We start from the raw sequence: 15,000 nt of genomic DNA on the forward strand, positions 1-15,000 counted from the left end.
CTGTAATTTCGGTTCAGAAGGCTACAAGTTTTAACTCATGTTACAATATAAACCATTTGAGTGTATCATGCCTTTACACTACTGTGTCGTGCCAAAAAGCGAGTGCCTGCCAAAAAGCGAGTGTCCTCATTGAAACCAATGCATTTTTTTGAGGGAAAATTATACTATTTTTTGCAGAATTAATTACATAATTTATGAACTAAAAATATGCTTATGAAACAGTACTCGTCCTCCACTTAATATGAGCTATTTCAATGAAACTGTATCATTTGTTATGACAATTCTTAGATTCTTTTATGGAAATAATACCGAAATTGTAACCAGTTCTTTGTAATACTTCCAGAAGGAATGTAGATGCTTTATTGATAGGCTTTCCATCTTAAATTGTGTTGGATTTATCGGCAAAAATGGGTAAAAAATATCTGAAAAATTGGTCATTGGTTTCCATTGGTTTCAATGAGGGCACTCGTGTTCTGGCAGGCACTCGCTTTTTGGCACGACAACTGATTTCAATAGTTTCGTTTTTTGTTTTTTTTTAAACGCAGAACAGTGTGTGTCCCTTGTTAACTTGTGTCTCGCAAGCATCCTTTTCATCCGAAGTGCCCGACGCAGCCGACGCCTCCCGAAATGATGGACGCACCCAGCGCCCATCACCATCCCTCACCGAGCATCCTCTACCAATAACGGAGAGTGGAGGCGCAGCCTCTCGTTGTGGGAGGTTTCATCGCGTGGTGCTGGCTCTGGCTCCTGAATGAGAGTAAAGCGAGGGATGCTACACGAATACACAAACTCAGCTGGACCTTTTCAGAACAGTCGGAGCGTACAGAAATGTTAGCCAGGTTTGTGTCGTACTAAACACGGAAAGACGCCCCACGGCGACATAGTTTTGTGCGTGGACATGCTAAGCGGACAATCGTTGACTATGGACAGGACTGAACGGCTGAGGACGGGTGTTGCTCAGGTGAAATTAACACCGTTAACTTTCCTACCAAGTATCTAATGGAGGCTAGCGAACAAGTGGAATTATGAGGAAGTCGACAAACGTGTGCAAGGATTTATGTTAACGCCATGTCCACAATAAGACTTCTGAGGCATTAAAGGGGAAATTCGCGGCTGCATCACATATGTGAATAAGATGAATGTGCACGGGTCCCTGACAGCCCCTCTCGTGGAAGTGCTGTCTGAGATAATAATGAAGACGAGCTCGGCTTTTACAGTAATGAAGTGACCGTGCACCGAAAAACACTCAAGGCACAGTGCATGGTCCTGATTGCATACCCATCTGCTGTTCCATGCATGCCTGTTATAACAATCAATGTGAAACACAACCTTGGCGACTTATCGTAGTGTACTCGCGCTAATCGGCAGCCAGCTGTTTCGTGGCTGCAAGGCTGAAAGTTTTACGCACATGGACGCACACGCGGATGACAACACATGAGATGTGGCGAAACGAATGTAAACGGTCGTCTCTGACAACGACGTGGGCATTCGATGGCATTTAGAAATTGGCGCTTTGGATTATGTGTGCTGGACATTTTTGGATACTATCTCAAAGGCATCGAATGTGCCGTTCAAATCAACTGGATGAACTGGAGGCAAAGTAGAGAGACGTGGCACAGGACATAAGATCCTCAGTATGTTTTGGGACCCTAAATAACATTTAAGCAGGTGCGTTTCATCAACCAAGCATTTTTATTTGTGCCAGCAAAAGTGGATGACATGACTTTTGGATGAAATATAAACAAACGACAGTAGTAAGACTTGCATGACCTGCCAAGAAACTTTCATCCTCACTCATTGCACTGCTACTCAAGGTGGCTAAAATGCATGTCAGTTACCAGAGAAAGAAGAATTAGTCACATCCTCATATGGATTGCGAGAATTTTCATTGGAGTCTAATGAAACGTCATCATCCACCGATGGATGCTCCCACAGGTGTTTCTGGAAAGGTACAGTGACTTTATAATTTATACTTTTAGTCTTAATACTTCATACTTTAAACTTTATACTACCTACAATGAAGCAGCGATGCAGTAGGCCTAATTAACCAAACCATACAATAGCCTACATTTGTGCCGAATGAATGCATAGCTCGAAAAGATGAGCCATGTTCACAAAGTTGTATTTCGTGACAAACCTGTGCTCAACGGCCTACTCTATACCAGGAGTATTCAATTAAATGTCAACGAGGGCCAGTTTTTCACATTCCTCCCAGGCTATTATGGTTGCTGAGTGTCAATGAAAAAAATACACGACATTTCATTAAGGTGGGGGGTCTGGGGGTCCTCCCCAAGAAAATTTTGCATTTCTTTTTGCATTTCTTAGATGCAATTTCCTGCATCCCGTTTCAGCTTGATACGGAACCCATACTTTTATCTCTAAATTCCAAAAGAACGATTCTGTATTTCAAGGGGCTTGTGGGGGGCCAGAACCTTGCCGCCCAAGGGCATCTGGCCCCAGGGCCGCCATTTGAATAGCCCTGCTCTATATGAATGGCTTGCTGATTAATGGTACGAGTAGGCCCTAATCATTGGATGAATTCAGTAGGCCTACTTAAAATAAGTGTGCATATCTAATGTATTGTTAATAATATCACCATGTATGAAAACGTTATTACTGTTTCATTGGAGAGTTTTTCCCCTTATTTTCATCATACAGTACATTATCAGTAGGACCTAAACATTGTGTTGAGAAGAATTTTAAACACTTTTTTAAAATGTAATTTTCAGTTGCTATGTTTCAGTTTGTTTTGCTGTTAGACGTTGTTTGAGTCTTAATCTTTTGTGCTTTAATTTGCATGTTGTATGTGTCTATGGATGCAAGGCTTTTGCTAAGTGAAATGTAATATAATCCTCTGCTGTGCCTTTTCTCTCCTCAGGGAGTCCCTATCTGAAGGCATGCTCCCCCTGGTATGAGTGCGTGTGCAGTGGGCTAGAAGTGGAACCTCCTAGGCTCCCTTCCTTCCTCCATCTCCACCTGCCAGCCCCCCTCTCTCTGCACACATGCAGGCCAAGAAGAGGTACCTGCTGGTGTCTCTGGGGGCCTGTCTTCTTCTCCTTGCCTACCTCTGGGGACTGCAGATCGGGGAGTTCCATCAGCAAAGCCAGCAGCACCACCATCACCAGCACCCTCAGCAGCAGCAGCAGCAGCAGGTGTACGCAGCCCACCCGCAGGCCCACGCCCCTGTCCGAGGTCCTGGCCTGCCCAGGCAGCGCTGGCCCGAGTGGGGCCACTCGCTCAGCACCTACCTGGATGGAGTGGAGCAGGAGGAGGAGCACCACCCGCTGGCCATCCACCAGCACTCCTCGCCGCGGGAGCGCCGCGAGATCCGCAACAACATCTACAAGAGCCGCCGCTGCCGCATGGAGACCTGCTTCGACTTCCGCCGCTGCGAGAGGGGGGCCTTCAAGGTGTACGTGTACCCGCCGGCCAAGGGGGAGGTCATCTCCGAGAGCTACCAGAAGATCCTGACGGCCGTCCAGGACTCCCGCTTTTACACCACCGACCCCGAGGAGGCATGCCTGTTCGTGCTGAGCATCGACACGCTGGACAGGGACCAGCTGTCGGCCCAGTACGTGCACAACGTCCGGGCCAAGATCCAGAGCCTCCCCCTGTGGAACGAGGGACGGAACCATCTCATTTTCAATCTGTACTCGGGCACCTGGCCGGACTACACAGAGGAGCTGGGCTTTGATATAGGCCAGGCCATGTTGGCCAAGGCCAGCATCGACATGGATAACTTCCGGCCGCGCTTTGACGTGTCCATTCCTCTGTTTTCGAAAGACCATGCCCAGAAAGGGGGCGACAGAGGCTATTTGACGCTCAATAACGTTCCCCCATCCAGGAAATACTTGCTGGTTTTCAAAGGGAAGCGGTATCTCACCGGGATAGGATCTGAAACCAGAAACGCTCTGTATCACATACACAATGGAGATGATATCATTTTATTGACTACCTGCAAGCATGGGAAGGACTGGGAGAAGCATAAAGATGCCCGCTGCGATAGAGACAATGAAGAATACTCAAAGTAAGTCAGCCATTTAATTTCTTCTTTTGTTGGTTTGAAGTGCTCGTCTGGTTGTTTTTGTTTGGGTCAAGGCAGTTCCGGAGATGCAATGATTCTATCTGCAGAATGCGTTTTGCTGTGTAAGGGTTAACTAGACACCTACTTGTATGCAACTTCATGAAGTTGGTGAAATTTCTGCATTCAGCAGACCTACATTTGCAGTTTAGATCCTGTGTTTTTATGTTACTTGACAGCAGCACATTTTTGCCCAAGGGGGAAATGATGTTGCATTTACAAAAGCATTTGCATACATAGCCTGCTGTTTTTTGGTGGTTTTAATCATCTAGGTGAGAATCTCATGTATCTTCGTCACCTACGCCTACTTTTCACAAAGAAAGCACATAAAAAACAGCACTTCAGAGACGCTTGAGCAGTCGAAAGATGCCGATCTTCAAGAATACCACGGCTGAAGAATCATCCTCCGAGAGTGGTGTGAAGGGACTAAGCCTTTGGTTACTTTGTTCTGCCTGGCTGCAAGACATGTGTGCTCCGACACTTTTAGCCTGAGAAGTCGGGAAGAGATAAAGTTTGATGCAAATACAAGTGGGCTGTCAGGGCTGTGTATGGAACACTGTGATAGGAGTTTGTACCCTTGATGTTTCAGTTTGAGGGATAACAGAAGCCAGTGTCTGTTTTGAATAGGGCTTTTGTTGTGCTATACTTGGTCGAGTATAATCACAACCCATGGCACAAAAGTACTCTAAAAAAAAAATCACATTTCTCTGCTATGAGACCTCCCCAGGATTTCAATTCCCCCCCTTGCCACACTAGAGCACCAAGCAGTAGCTTGCCTAATCCAGTGATCCTTACCGGAACAATGAATGGAGGGACCACCTCCATCTTACCTCATTTAACCTGACATCACTTGGGAAGAGTGAGCCTCCATTGTGCCTGTGATTTGTTCTGTGCCACTGGGCTTCCCCCCCCCCCCCCCCCCCGGGACCCTGTGTTGTGGCGTGCCCCTTGTTTGTGGACATGAGATGGTGGTGGCATCGCCGATAATGTGGGTTCCAGGTTGTTGTTGTTTTTTTATTTTTAAAGCTGGCATTCCAGGCTGTGATGTTGCTTTGTTCGTTTTTTTTTAGTTGTTTTTTTATTTTTAGACAAGGCCATTGTTTGCGCTGCTGCTGTAAAATCCCACAGGTGCTCCAGGTGAAATAATTGGATTGTTTCTGTGGGGTGGGGGTGGGGGTTGGTTAGGAGGAATGGGGAGGAGGAATGGGAGTGGAGCCGAGTGGGGGGTAGGTGGAGGTGGAGGTGGGATAGTCTCCCCTCAAAAGCGTTATTAGGCGGTTGGCCCATTGAAAGGGACGGAAGCTGTTAAAGCCATTGTCAGTGTCCTCATAATAGCGCTTTTGAGCACCTCAAGATGAGTGTGTCATCCTCGAGACAAGCTGAGGATTGAGCACTGGACAAATAGACATGCTTACTAACAGGCACGTTACATACATGCCTCCTTCAACATCAAGCCTCATTATTCAGAACAAACATTCATTAACACCAGTTCAGAGAAAAACACACCCATCTAGCCGCAAACACACATGCTGTGTAAATTGCAAATGTCATGTGGTCAAATACTAGAGCCTGCACAGGCTGACAAACAGTACAGAACAGTCCGTATAGTATAAATGAAGCATTTTTTTAAAGTATAAAAGAAGAGTCAGGGTCAGAGAGTACAAATCTTGCCACACATTTGTTCTGGCTGATTGAGCCAAGCATCTGATCCTCATTAGCCTGCACGCTTTATCCAGGTAGAAGAACTAACCTTTACAGTCCCAGCTTACATTGCTGTCACAAGCTGCTCTGTCCACCTTTCAGATTTGGTTCAGTGTGTACAGTGTGTGTGTGTCTGTGTGTGTGTGTGTGTGTGTGTGTGTGTGTGTGTGTGTGTGTGTGTGTGTGTGTGTGTGTGTGTGTGTGTGTGTGTGGCGCGCATGTGTGTGTGTCTCTGTCTGTGTGTGTCTCTGTCTGTGTGTGTGTGTGTGTGTGTGTGTGTGTGTGTGTGTGTGTGTGTGTGTGTGTGTGTGTGTGTGTGTGTGTGTGTGTGAAAATCTTCTCACAAGGAAAACACTTAACATCTGAGATGAATTCATTGTGTGTGTGTGTGTGTGTGTGTGTGTGTGTGTGTGTGTGTGTGTGTGTGTGTGTGTGTGTGTGCCTGTTGCTGTGTGTCTTTGTGTGTGTGTGTGTGTGTGGGGGGGGAGCTTCTCACAAGAAAAACACTTAACATCTAAAATGAATTCAGTGCGGAGTATCAAAGTGACATTGCTGGTGGATGACTGGCTCTTAGCTGAATAAAGCCCACGTTCTGGATATAGTAGATAGAGATCGGACCCCATGCTGTGGTGGACTGAAGGGCCAGTCGGAGGGAGAGGAGAGGAGGAGGGAGGAGAGGAGGAGAGGAGAGGAGAGGAGAGGAGAGGGGAGGAGGAGAGGAGAAGTGGGGAGGAAGGGTTGGAAGCAGAGGAGGAGAGGAGAGGAGCAGGAGGGGGAGGAAGGGTTGGAGGGAATGGAGAGGAGGAGAAGTGGGGAGGAAGGGTTGGAAGCAGAGGAGGAGAGGAGAGGAGCAGGAGGGGGAGGAAGGAGTTGGAAGCAGAGGAGGAAAAGAGAGGATAGGTGGAGGAGGGGGAAGGAAGAGCTGGAAGCAGAGGAGGAGAGGAGAAGGGGGGGAGGAAGGGTTGTAAGGAGAGGAGAAGAGGAGGAGAGGAGAGGAGAGTAGGTGGCGGGGGGTGAGTTTCAGTCAGATGATTTGACTCTTGGGCGATAACGGCCTTCCTGTGTCATCCAGGAGAGCAGGGACTCCGAATGCTGCTGCTGCTGCTGCTGCTGCTGACAGCATCACAGCTTGTATTCCATAATCTCCATCGCATTGATTCATCATTTTTAATTGGCTTGTGTCACCCGCGGGGAGTGGGAAGATTTTTAGATGGCGAGCGCTCTAATTTCCGGATTAGCCTAGACAGTTCCCTGATGCAACGTGCAGATGTGGTGCCAAAAATGGACATATTTCCCCCCCTTTTTTTCTGTGCGTGCGTGCGTGCGTGCGTGTGCGTGTATGTGCATACACAGTGGGGGGGTTTAGATGATCAGATAAATCATTGACTTTTTCACTGCCCTGTTTTCCAGTGCTGTCTTAACCGTGCAGTAAGTTAAGGCTCGACGCCCTGCACACATAAAGAGATTGGGCAAGAGATGAATCGAAGTGATGATGGCAAATAGCTGAACTGCGGATGGAGGGTACTGTCCACCGTCCCCTGACCAGCGAGAGACAACTATGCGCTGTCAACAACATGCCGAGCGGAGCCACGTCTGTCAGTGACTCACAGCAGAGTGGAGAGGAGTGCAGTGTGAATTGTGCCGTGGTGTGGAAGTTGGAATGATTACGCTTTATAGCTTCCCGTCGGCTGTGTGGTCTACAGAGAGTATTATGTTATCTGAAACAATGGTGGCAGGCAAGCAGCCGCAAAAACAGTGGCCTTAGCTGGAGCCCGGCTGGCTGTGGAAGTGAAAATGTAACACATAGAGACATAGAGAGGAAGTTAATCTCGGAATGAATTTCACAAGATGATTGCCAGAGAGAGAGAGAGAGAGAGAGAGAGAGAGAGAGAGAATACGTAGTAATTATATAAATCCACGTTATAACAAGTAGCCTAGCTGAGTAGTTGCTAGTAAAGGCTTCATGGTTGTGCCTTCTGGTGTCTCATAATGAGCTACTTCCTCTTTGCCAGAGATTGGGTAAATGAAGTGTTGCAATTTTGCATTTGAGCAGACCCTAATGTGCAGTTAAACTAAACATAATAAATAAAGAGATTGACAATAATCTCTCTCTCTCTCTCTCTCTCTCTCTCTCTCTCTCTCTCTCTCTCTCTCTCTCTCTCTCTCTCTCTCTCATACACACCCACTCACAGAATGTGCAGTCAAATGCTAACTGTGTTCATATAAATATCTTAAACCTGGCTGCACCTTTAGACAGATCAATGCATATGATTCCACTTAATCAAAGCCTAAGCTCGCTGTTGGCTACTAAATTTCATCAATAGCTATGACTGAAGACAGAAAAGATGCTCTGCTGAAAGAGTAATTTGCTTTTGTCGGATTAGTTTCTCATCAGACATTTGTGTTGGTTTGCTTAAAAAGACTACCACTTTTGAGGACTTGATTATTGCTTCCAATACAGTATGTATGATTTAAAGCATAGTAAAAATAAAAAGTGTTGTAGCTCCGACAGTGACGATGATCTCTATCCTTCTAAACCAGATGATCATCATTGCATGGCATCAATGCTCTGGCCAATTACGTGCATGTGCACTTGGGCAGTTACTGAAAATCAACCATTGGTCAAACTATTGGTTTGCTTATGTCAGGGGATCCCGACCCTTGCCAGCTTCAGGCCCATTTGAAATTAATGTTCGGGGACTCTGCCATGGCCAAACATTTTAACAGGCACTTGCTTGCTGTTCAAGCACACCACTACTCTACTGGACTGTACATCAGTTAACTTACCGCAGAAATACACCTGCGACGATCTGAGCGAGGCGAGCGACGGAAGTAATTCACTTTGTATTGTGTCGCGCGACAAAAGCGATTCTGGAGACTAGAGCGATTTGCGAGACGAGCGCGACAGTTTGAAGTTGAAATCTTTTCAACTTTCTATGACGCGGTTCGGCAACAAGCCGTGACAGCCAATGACTGTATAGAGGTCAGTGACCACAGCCAATGGGAATGCTTGAATGCTTTGCCTTCTGCCTGTACGGACATACTCTAGTCTCCTCAATCGCTCGTATCGCTTGCTGCTGCACTCTGTCGCTTGAATCGCATCGCGCCTGGTCTATTCGCGCGGTTATTCTTATTAGGTAAAGCAACTGCCTCATTCTTTATTCTGAGGCTGCCGTAGAGGTGGCACTGTTTTCCCCACAGTTTAGAACAATGAAATACAGTATTGATTGCAGCCATTTTGGGTCGGTAGAGGTTGCATATTTTGTGCAGATGGATGGAGCACATCTCCTCATATCTATAGGGCAAGAGGAAATCTCGGTGAACTACATGTAATGGGCAGATTTACCTACAATGGGCAAATTTCGTGGGGCCATCGGCAACTCCCTAGTCTGTTTCTTGGTAAAACCATCCCGCACGTACACACAGAAATACATGATTTGATCTTCCCCCATTTCCCACCGTTGACCCCGACAATAAATAACAATCAGTCCCTTACTGTATGAAACTCTCTTCAATGGAAGTCTACGTCTATTGGATCATACCAAACAAGCTGGGCACACAAATCACAAATAGCAAACAAATCCAATCACATCTTGCACACAGTCATATCTTACCATCACATCTTATAGGCCACTATGCTAATACTACAGTTCCGCTGAGGTGATGGATATTATACTGTGCTGCGATTTGACAATATCCTGTAGAGAATGACAATGGCATTCAGGGGCTCGTTCAAATGACAAATATACTTCTACATCAGATTTCACAACTGAGGCTGAAAGAGTGCTGACTCCTGCATTGCTGGAAACAAGTTGCCAGCACTTTACGTCTTTTGTAATATGCACATACATTCATTATAGATGGTCCGACGTCTCTGCGTATCTCTCATGCTGCACCTGGACCACAAAAGTGATCAGCGCACAAGGTGAATGCCTCGTGCAGCAGTACTTTGACATGGTCAGGGCACATATGCGTATGTAGTCGGCTGTGCACCTTTCGTGTTAGCTGAAGCGTATACTACAACATGACATTGTCTAGCCTGGTCATTATCACTCAACTGATGTGTTATGACATGTTCCATATTTCCGTGTGTTTTAATAGTAGGCAGATATCATACAGTATTTGACTTTCTTTTCAAGTGTGATGTGTGTGTGTGTGCGTGTGCGTGTGTGTGTGTGCGTGTGTGTCTGAGGTTTCATGTCCAAATTGTTGGCTAATTGGTTGTACGTTATCCCCTCTATTCTGTATCTTTGGATAGTCCCAAAGCGATAATCCACAGGAGTAAGGAGTGGAACTCACACACTGGGAGCAGAGGCAATACTAATGTCTTTGCAAAGGAAGTTTTGTACCGAGGAAGGTCTGGGGACCGAAAGCGTTTTGCACTTGTGGGTAGCACTTTTATCACTTTTATACATGTGAGGCAATAAAGACACTATTGCATCAGCAACCGGTGTGCGACTCGAGTTCCACATCCTTACTTCTGTGTTGAGGGCATTAGGGAATGGGAAACCCAGGTTTTAGCTCTTCTTTTTACACACTTTTTATCCTTACGTTCTCTTCTTCTTTTGTTCATTTATTCATGTGTTTTTCCTAGACACAGAGGAACGAACACAGTAGATTAAGGAAAGAAATATGTTTGAAGTGCCCCTTATACACTTTGCTTTGATTTCTACTCAGCTTCATGAAAAATAAACTCAAAACACCTACCTTGATGTGGTATAATAATGATGAAATTAGCTGAGGTGAAGATCCAGACTTCAGAAACTAATACCATGGCCAATCAAAACAGTTTCTGAACTTGTTGATTTTAACAAGCGCATACAAAATACATCAGCAGACAGGAGGAAGATAATGAGCCAATTTGGGCAATCACAATTGTTATTAAAAAAATCGCAGCGTTTTTGACTGTCTGAGGCTGACATCTCTACCTCTGGCGAAGCAGTCAGTGAGATTCTTCTCCCAAGTGAAGGCCAAGGCCCAATCTGAAATGCTCAGTTCACTAGGAAAAACACTCTACATGGGAAATATAATACAGTAGCACAACATCTTCCCTCTGAGGTTAACTGTGGAGTCAACAAGTGAACACTTTGGACATGGCCCAACTTGAGAAAATAAAAACCTCTGCCCTATATACCATCTCACAGATTTGAATAAAAACAGTAGTTCAAAAATGTACTACATGAAGACTGGTGCAGTAAGCTATCTAGAACAAATACAGTATGTCACAGGATTTTAGCTTTCACAACATGGCATGTCTGTCTCTGTGATGTCTACCATGATGCCCACATTTCTTTTCACAATCAGAATCACACAGGGTGACAAGAAAACAAAAATCTTAAAACAAAAATATGTCGATAGGTCCATACAGGCTGTAGGAGTTTGCCATCATAGGTAAAGTTTGGTCTGGCTACCACATTATAAGCTCACAATGAATGGAAAAACGAAGAAAAATGACAGCAAAAAAAACCTAAAACAAGTTAACCAAATATGGCAGTGTTGCCACAGCCTGCATCAGAGTTCTCGCCTGTGATGCGAAGTCGATCCTGACAGCGTAGTGCAGCTCCACGTAGCTTTGGCTAATTGCAGTGTCCCAGCAGGACTCACTCGACTTCCACTCACGCACACTTACAACCCCCAGCCCAGCCCAGCCCAGCCCAGCGCAGCGCACCAACTGGGCCCTCATGTCACTGGAGCTGCTCTCTTTAGGAGAGTCCCTTCATTATCCCAACACTGTTTCTCTGCAAAAGAAAAAGGTGGAGAGAGGGAGAGAGAGGGAGAGAGGGAGAGAGAGAGAGGGAGAGAGAGAGAGAGAGAGAGAGAGGGGTAGGAGGAGAGAGAGTGCAGAGCAAAGAGGCAAAGCACAGCACTCACACAGCAAAGAGCCCGCATCAAAGCCCATTAAAGAAGTCACGCTTGCCCTACTCATCAGGAGGTGAGAGCCAGAGAGAGAGTCCCTCATAAAGCCCTGGCGTTATTACGCCTGGGAGACAGAGAGAGAGAGAGAGAGAGGGAGACAGAGAGGTAGAGAGAGAGAGACAGAGAGAGAGAGAGACAGAGACAGAGACAGAGACAGAGAGTCAGGGAGAGAGAGAGAAAGAGAGACAGAGAGACAGGGAGGGAGAGTTTCTAAAGCCCTGGCATTATTACTCCCTGGGTGTGGTATTGATAGTGGTGGCAAAAACACAGTGGCCGTTTCTCAATGTCTAGTGTGCGTCCTTCAAAGTGTATCAGCCTTCGTTATCACGCCCAATGATTGGATACTCTTTGGTAAACTCTGCAGAATATCCAATCACTGGGCGTGACTAATTAGGCTGACACACTTCCAAGGCTCATACACTTGACATTGGGAAATAGTGAGTGTCACCACTGAGACAGTGCTGAAATTAAGAGAGGTTGTGGTGTGTTGTTTGGAGCTACGGTACCTACCTGAATGTCTGTTTTCAAAACACCCGCCCCACATTCGGACCCGCAAACTTATTGCAATCAGGATTAGAAAGACAGACCGAATGTGTCTGTGTTAGTTCCCCATATAATGATGTTAACTAGTGAGGATATTGTTTAGCACATTTTTGGTTTATTTTATTTTACTTAGTTATTCAATTTATCAAATTATTATTCACATAATATTCACATATTCACATATTATGCCCCCCCTAGCACTCCTTCACAACCCTCCAGGGGTCCCCCGCCCCCCACTTTGAAAACCGCTGAGCTACAGCATAAAAGATCAGCTTTGCAGGCAAGCCTACTGTAACATCAAGCTACACTAGCTATCATTACATTACCTTACATTGCAAATCATCCATAACAATGACTTATGAAGTAGGCCTACGGTAGTGAAGTACACGATTATGTGCTGGAGGTGCCTACCACAGTGGTGTTACTCTAAAAACCTCTCTAGCGTACCTCCACAAACACCCATCCAACATCATGCTCCATGCCTGAGCCCTGTGTCTGAGTGCAGCTACAGGCTCGATCGATGCAGAGAGAGAGAGAGAGAGAGAGAGAGAGAGAGAGAGAGAGAGAGAGAGAGAGAGAGAGAGAGAGAGAGAGAGAGAGAGAGAGAGAGAGAGAGAGAGAGAGAAAGTGAAAGTGAGAGAGAGAGAGAGAAAGTGAGAGAGCAAGCGAGAGAGAGAGAGAGAGAGAGAGAGAGAGAGAGAGAGAGAGAGAGCGAGAGAGCGAGAGAGTCAAGGCCTCCCAAGGGTCCTAGTCAAGTTTCCTTCAGGAAGAACATCCCTTGACCACGCAGGCACGGAGGCATGCACGAATGCACACACGCACGCACTCACACACACACACACACACACACACACACACACACACACACACACACACACACACACACACACACACACACACACACACACACACACACACACTGTACAGTGTACACTCTACACAAGCAGGCATCTCTCTCTCTCTCTCTCTCTCTCTCTCTCTCTCTCTCTCTCCCTCTCTCTCTCCCTCTCTCTCTCTCTCTCTCTCTCTCTCTCTCTCTCTCTCTCTCTCTCTCTCTCTCTCTCTCTCTCTCTCTCTCTCTCTCTCACACACACACACACTATATCCCCCACACAGACAGGCTCTCACGCACAGAGAGAGCGGTGGGTCAATCATCTTTACAGCACGTTTTATGAAGAGTGACACTCCCATGAATAAAATTGCACTTTATTTGCCCTGTCAAATTTGATTTATCAAATCAATGCAGAAGACTGTTTCAAGAGGGTGTCAGGGGCCGAGGCCGTTTTTTTCTCCTCACATCTCTTCCCCACTTAATGCGTCGGAGACATGTTGGAGAGATGTTTGCTTTCAAGACACCTACCATGCGAGGAGCCTCTCTCGCTCTGTGTGCTTGTTTGGTTAACAGTTTAAAAATTAATAGCTTGTGGTACTTAAGTGTGCATTTGCTCTACATTTCTAACCTACAAACCTGTTTGGAATGTTAAAGATGCTGTTGGATCTTGTAGGAAATCTATGACAAGTAAAAATCTTAATACTGTATGTACATGTATACAGACATTGGTGAAATTTTAATTGGGTCTACTGATTTTAATAGCAGAACTGTGAGACAGCTGACATGAAACTGTGCGTGCTGTTATGTCAGTGTTGTATTGTGCTTTAAGATTTTCAATATAATAGATAGGTCTGGGAATCGATCCAAATTTCCTGGATCAATTCGATTCCGATCCAGAAGGCTACGATCCGATCCGATTCGATTCGATATCGATCTTTTGTATTGCTGGGCTGTCACTTTAACCCATTTATTCCTAGAACCTATGCCTTTAACCCATTTATGCCTAAATATCTCAGCCTTTGATGATCACACAAACATGAAATACCTTGGTATGTGAGAAATAAGTGGGAAACTGCGGAAGAGAGCTACAGGATGTCGTTGAGAAAATAGCGCCTATAATGATCTGCAAAAGATCGATCCACAAAGTTGTGAATCGGTATCGCCCTTTTCGAACGTGAATCGATATTGGATCGCGATTCGATCTTTTGAACCCAGCCCTAATAATAGATACAGGTTTTGCTTACATTTCTGTTGCTCTTAAAAATGCTCTTAGTGCTTGTCCTATGAACAAGTCCACAAAGAAAATGCATGCAGATATTTCAGCTTTTGTAAATTCATTTAACACTTCACACACAAGCCGAGCCTGTAAGGTAATAAAATATGAACCACTGATTTGAATGGAATCGAATGGAATCGAATCATTTCATGAAGCATTCTTGTATTGAAAGTAATCGCATCATTGACCTAAGAAATCGATATCAAATCGAATTGCCATGAAGGCTCTGATTCACACCCCTACTTCCTCCCGAGCCAAAACAGGAAACAACTCAGGACCCGACTACCGAGTCTCAACCACACAGTCAGCAGGCACTGAGATATTGTAAGGACTTGGCATGGTGGCACTGAGGCCTAATTAAAAGTGCCGGCTAGGGAACCATCCAACAAAACTTAACTGTTGCTTTAATGTGGCTGGGCTGTCCCTGTTTGTCAGAGGGGTTTAGCTTTGTCGCTCCACTTTAATTGCGCCTGGGCCTGTCAGGCAAATGAATCTTCTCCATTTATTGTTTTTATTTAATATGCCATGATTTGTAGAGGAGGCAATTCCTAATTTAATCTAAAAGGGTTTATTGTTTTGGTAAACTTTTAATTAATTATATTTTCCCCTTTCGCTTAATTAGAAATGCTCTGCAGAGCTCAGAGTTTTCCC

General features: G+C 45.5%; 1 protein-coding gene across 1 annotated transcript in view; it reads left to right on the forward strand.

Annotated features, from left to right (window-relative positions):
- The first annotated feature begins 768 nt into the window (after positions 1-768).
- LOC134468955 (exostosin-1) overlaps positions 769-15,000 on the forward strand; it is a 345,368-nt gene continuing 331,136 nt past the window's right edge. The window contains exons 1-2 of the mRNA XM_063222908.1: positions 769-1,949; positions 2,879-4,027. Of these exons, the coding sequence (XP_063078978.1) occupies positions 3,003-4,027 (1,025 nt within the window). The 5' untranslated portion in view covers positions 769-1,949; positions 2,879-3,002. The remainder of the gene's footprint in view (positions 1,950-2,878; positions 4,028-15,000) is intronic.

This window comes from Engraulis encrasicolus, chromosome 18 (assembly GCF_034702125.1).
Source record: "Engraulis encrasicolus isolate BLACKSEA-1 chromosome 18, IST_EnEncr_1.0, whole genome shotgun sequence".
NCBI classification, from domain to species: domain Eukaryota; kingdom Metazoa; phylum Chordata; class Actinopteri; order Clupeiformes; family Engraulidae; genus Engraulis; species Engraulis encrasicolus.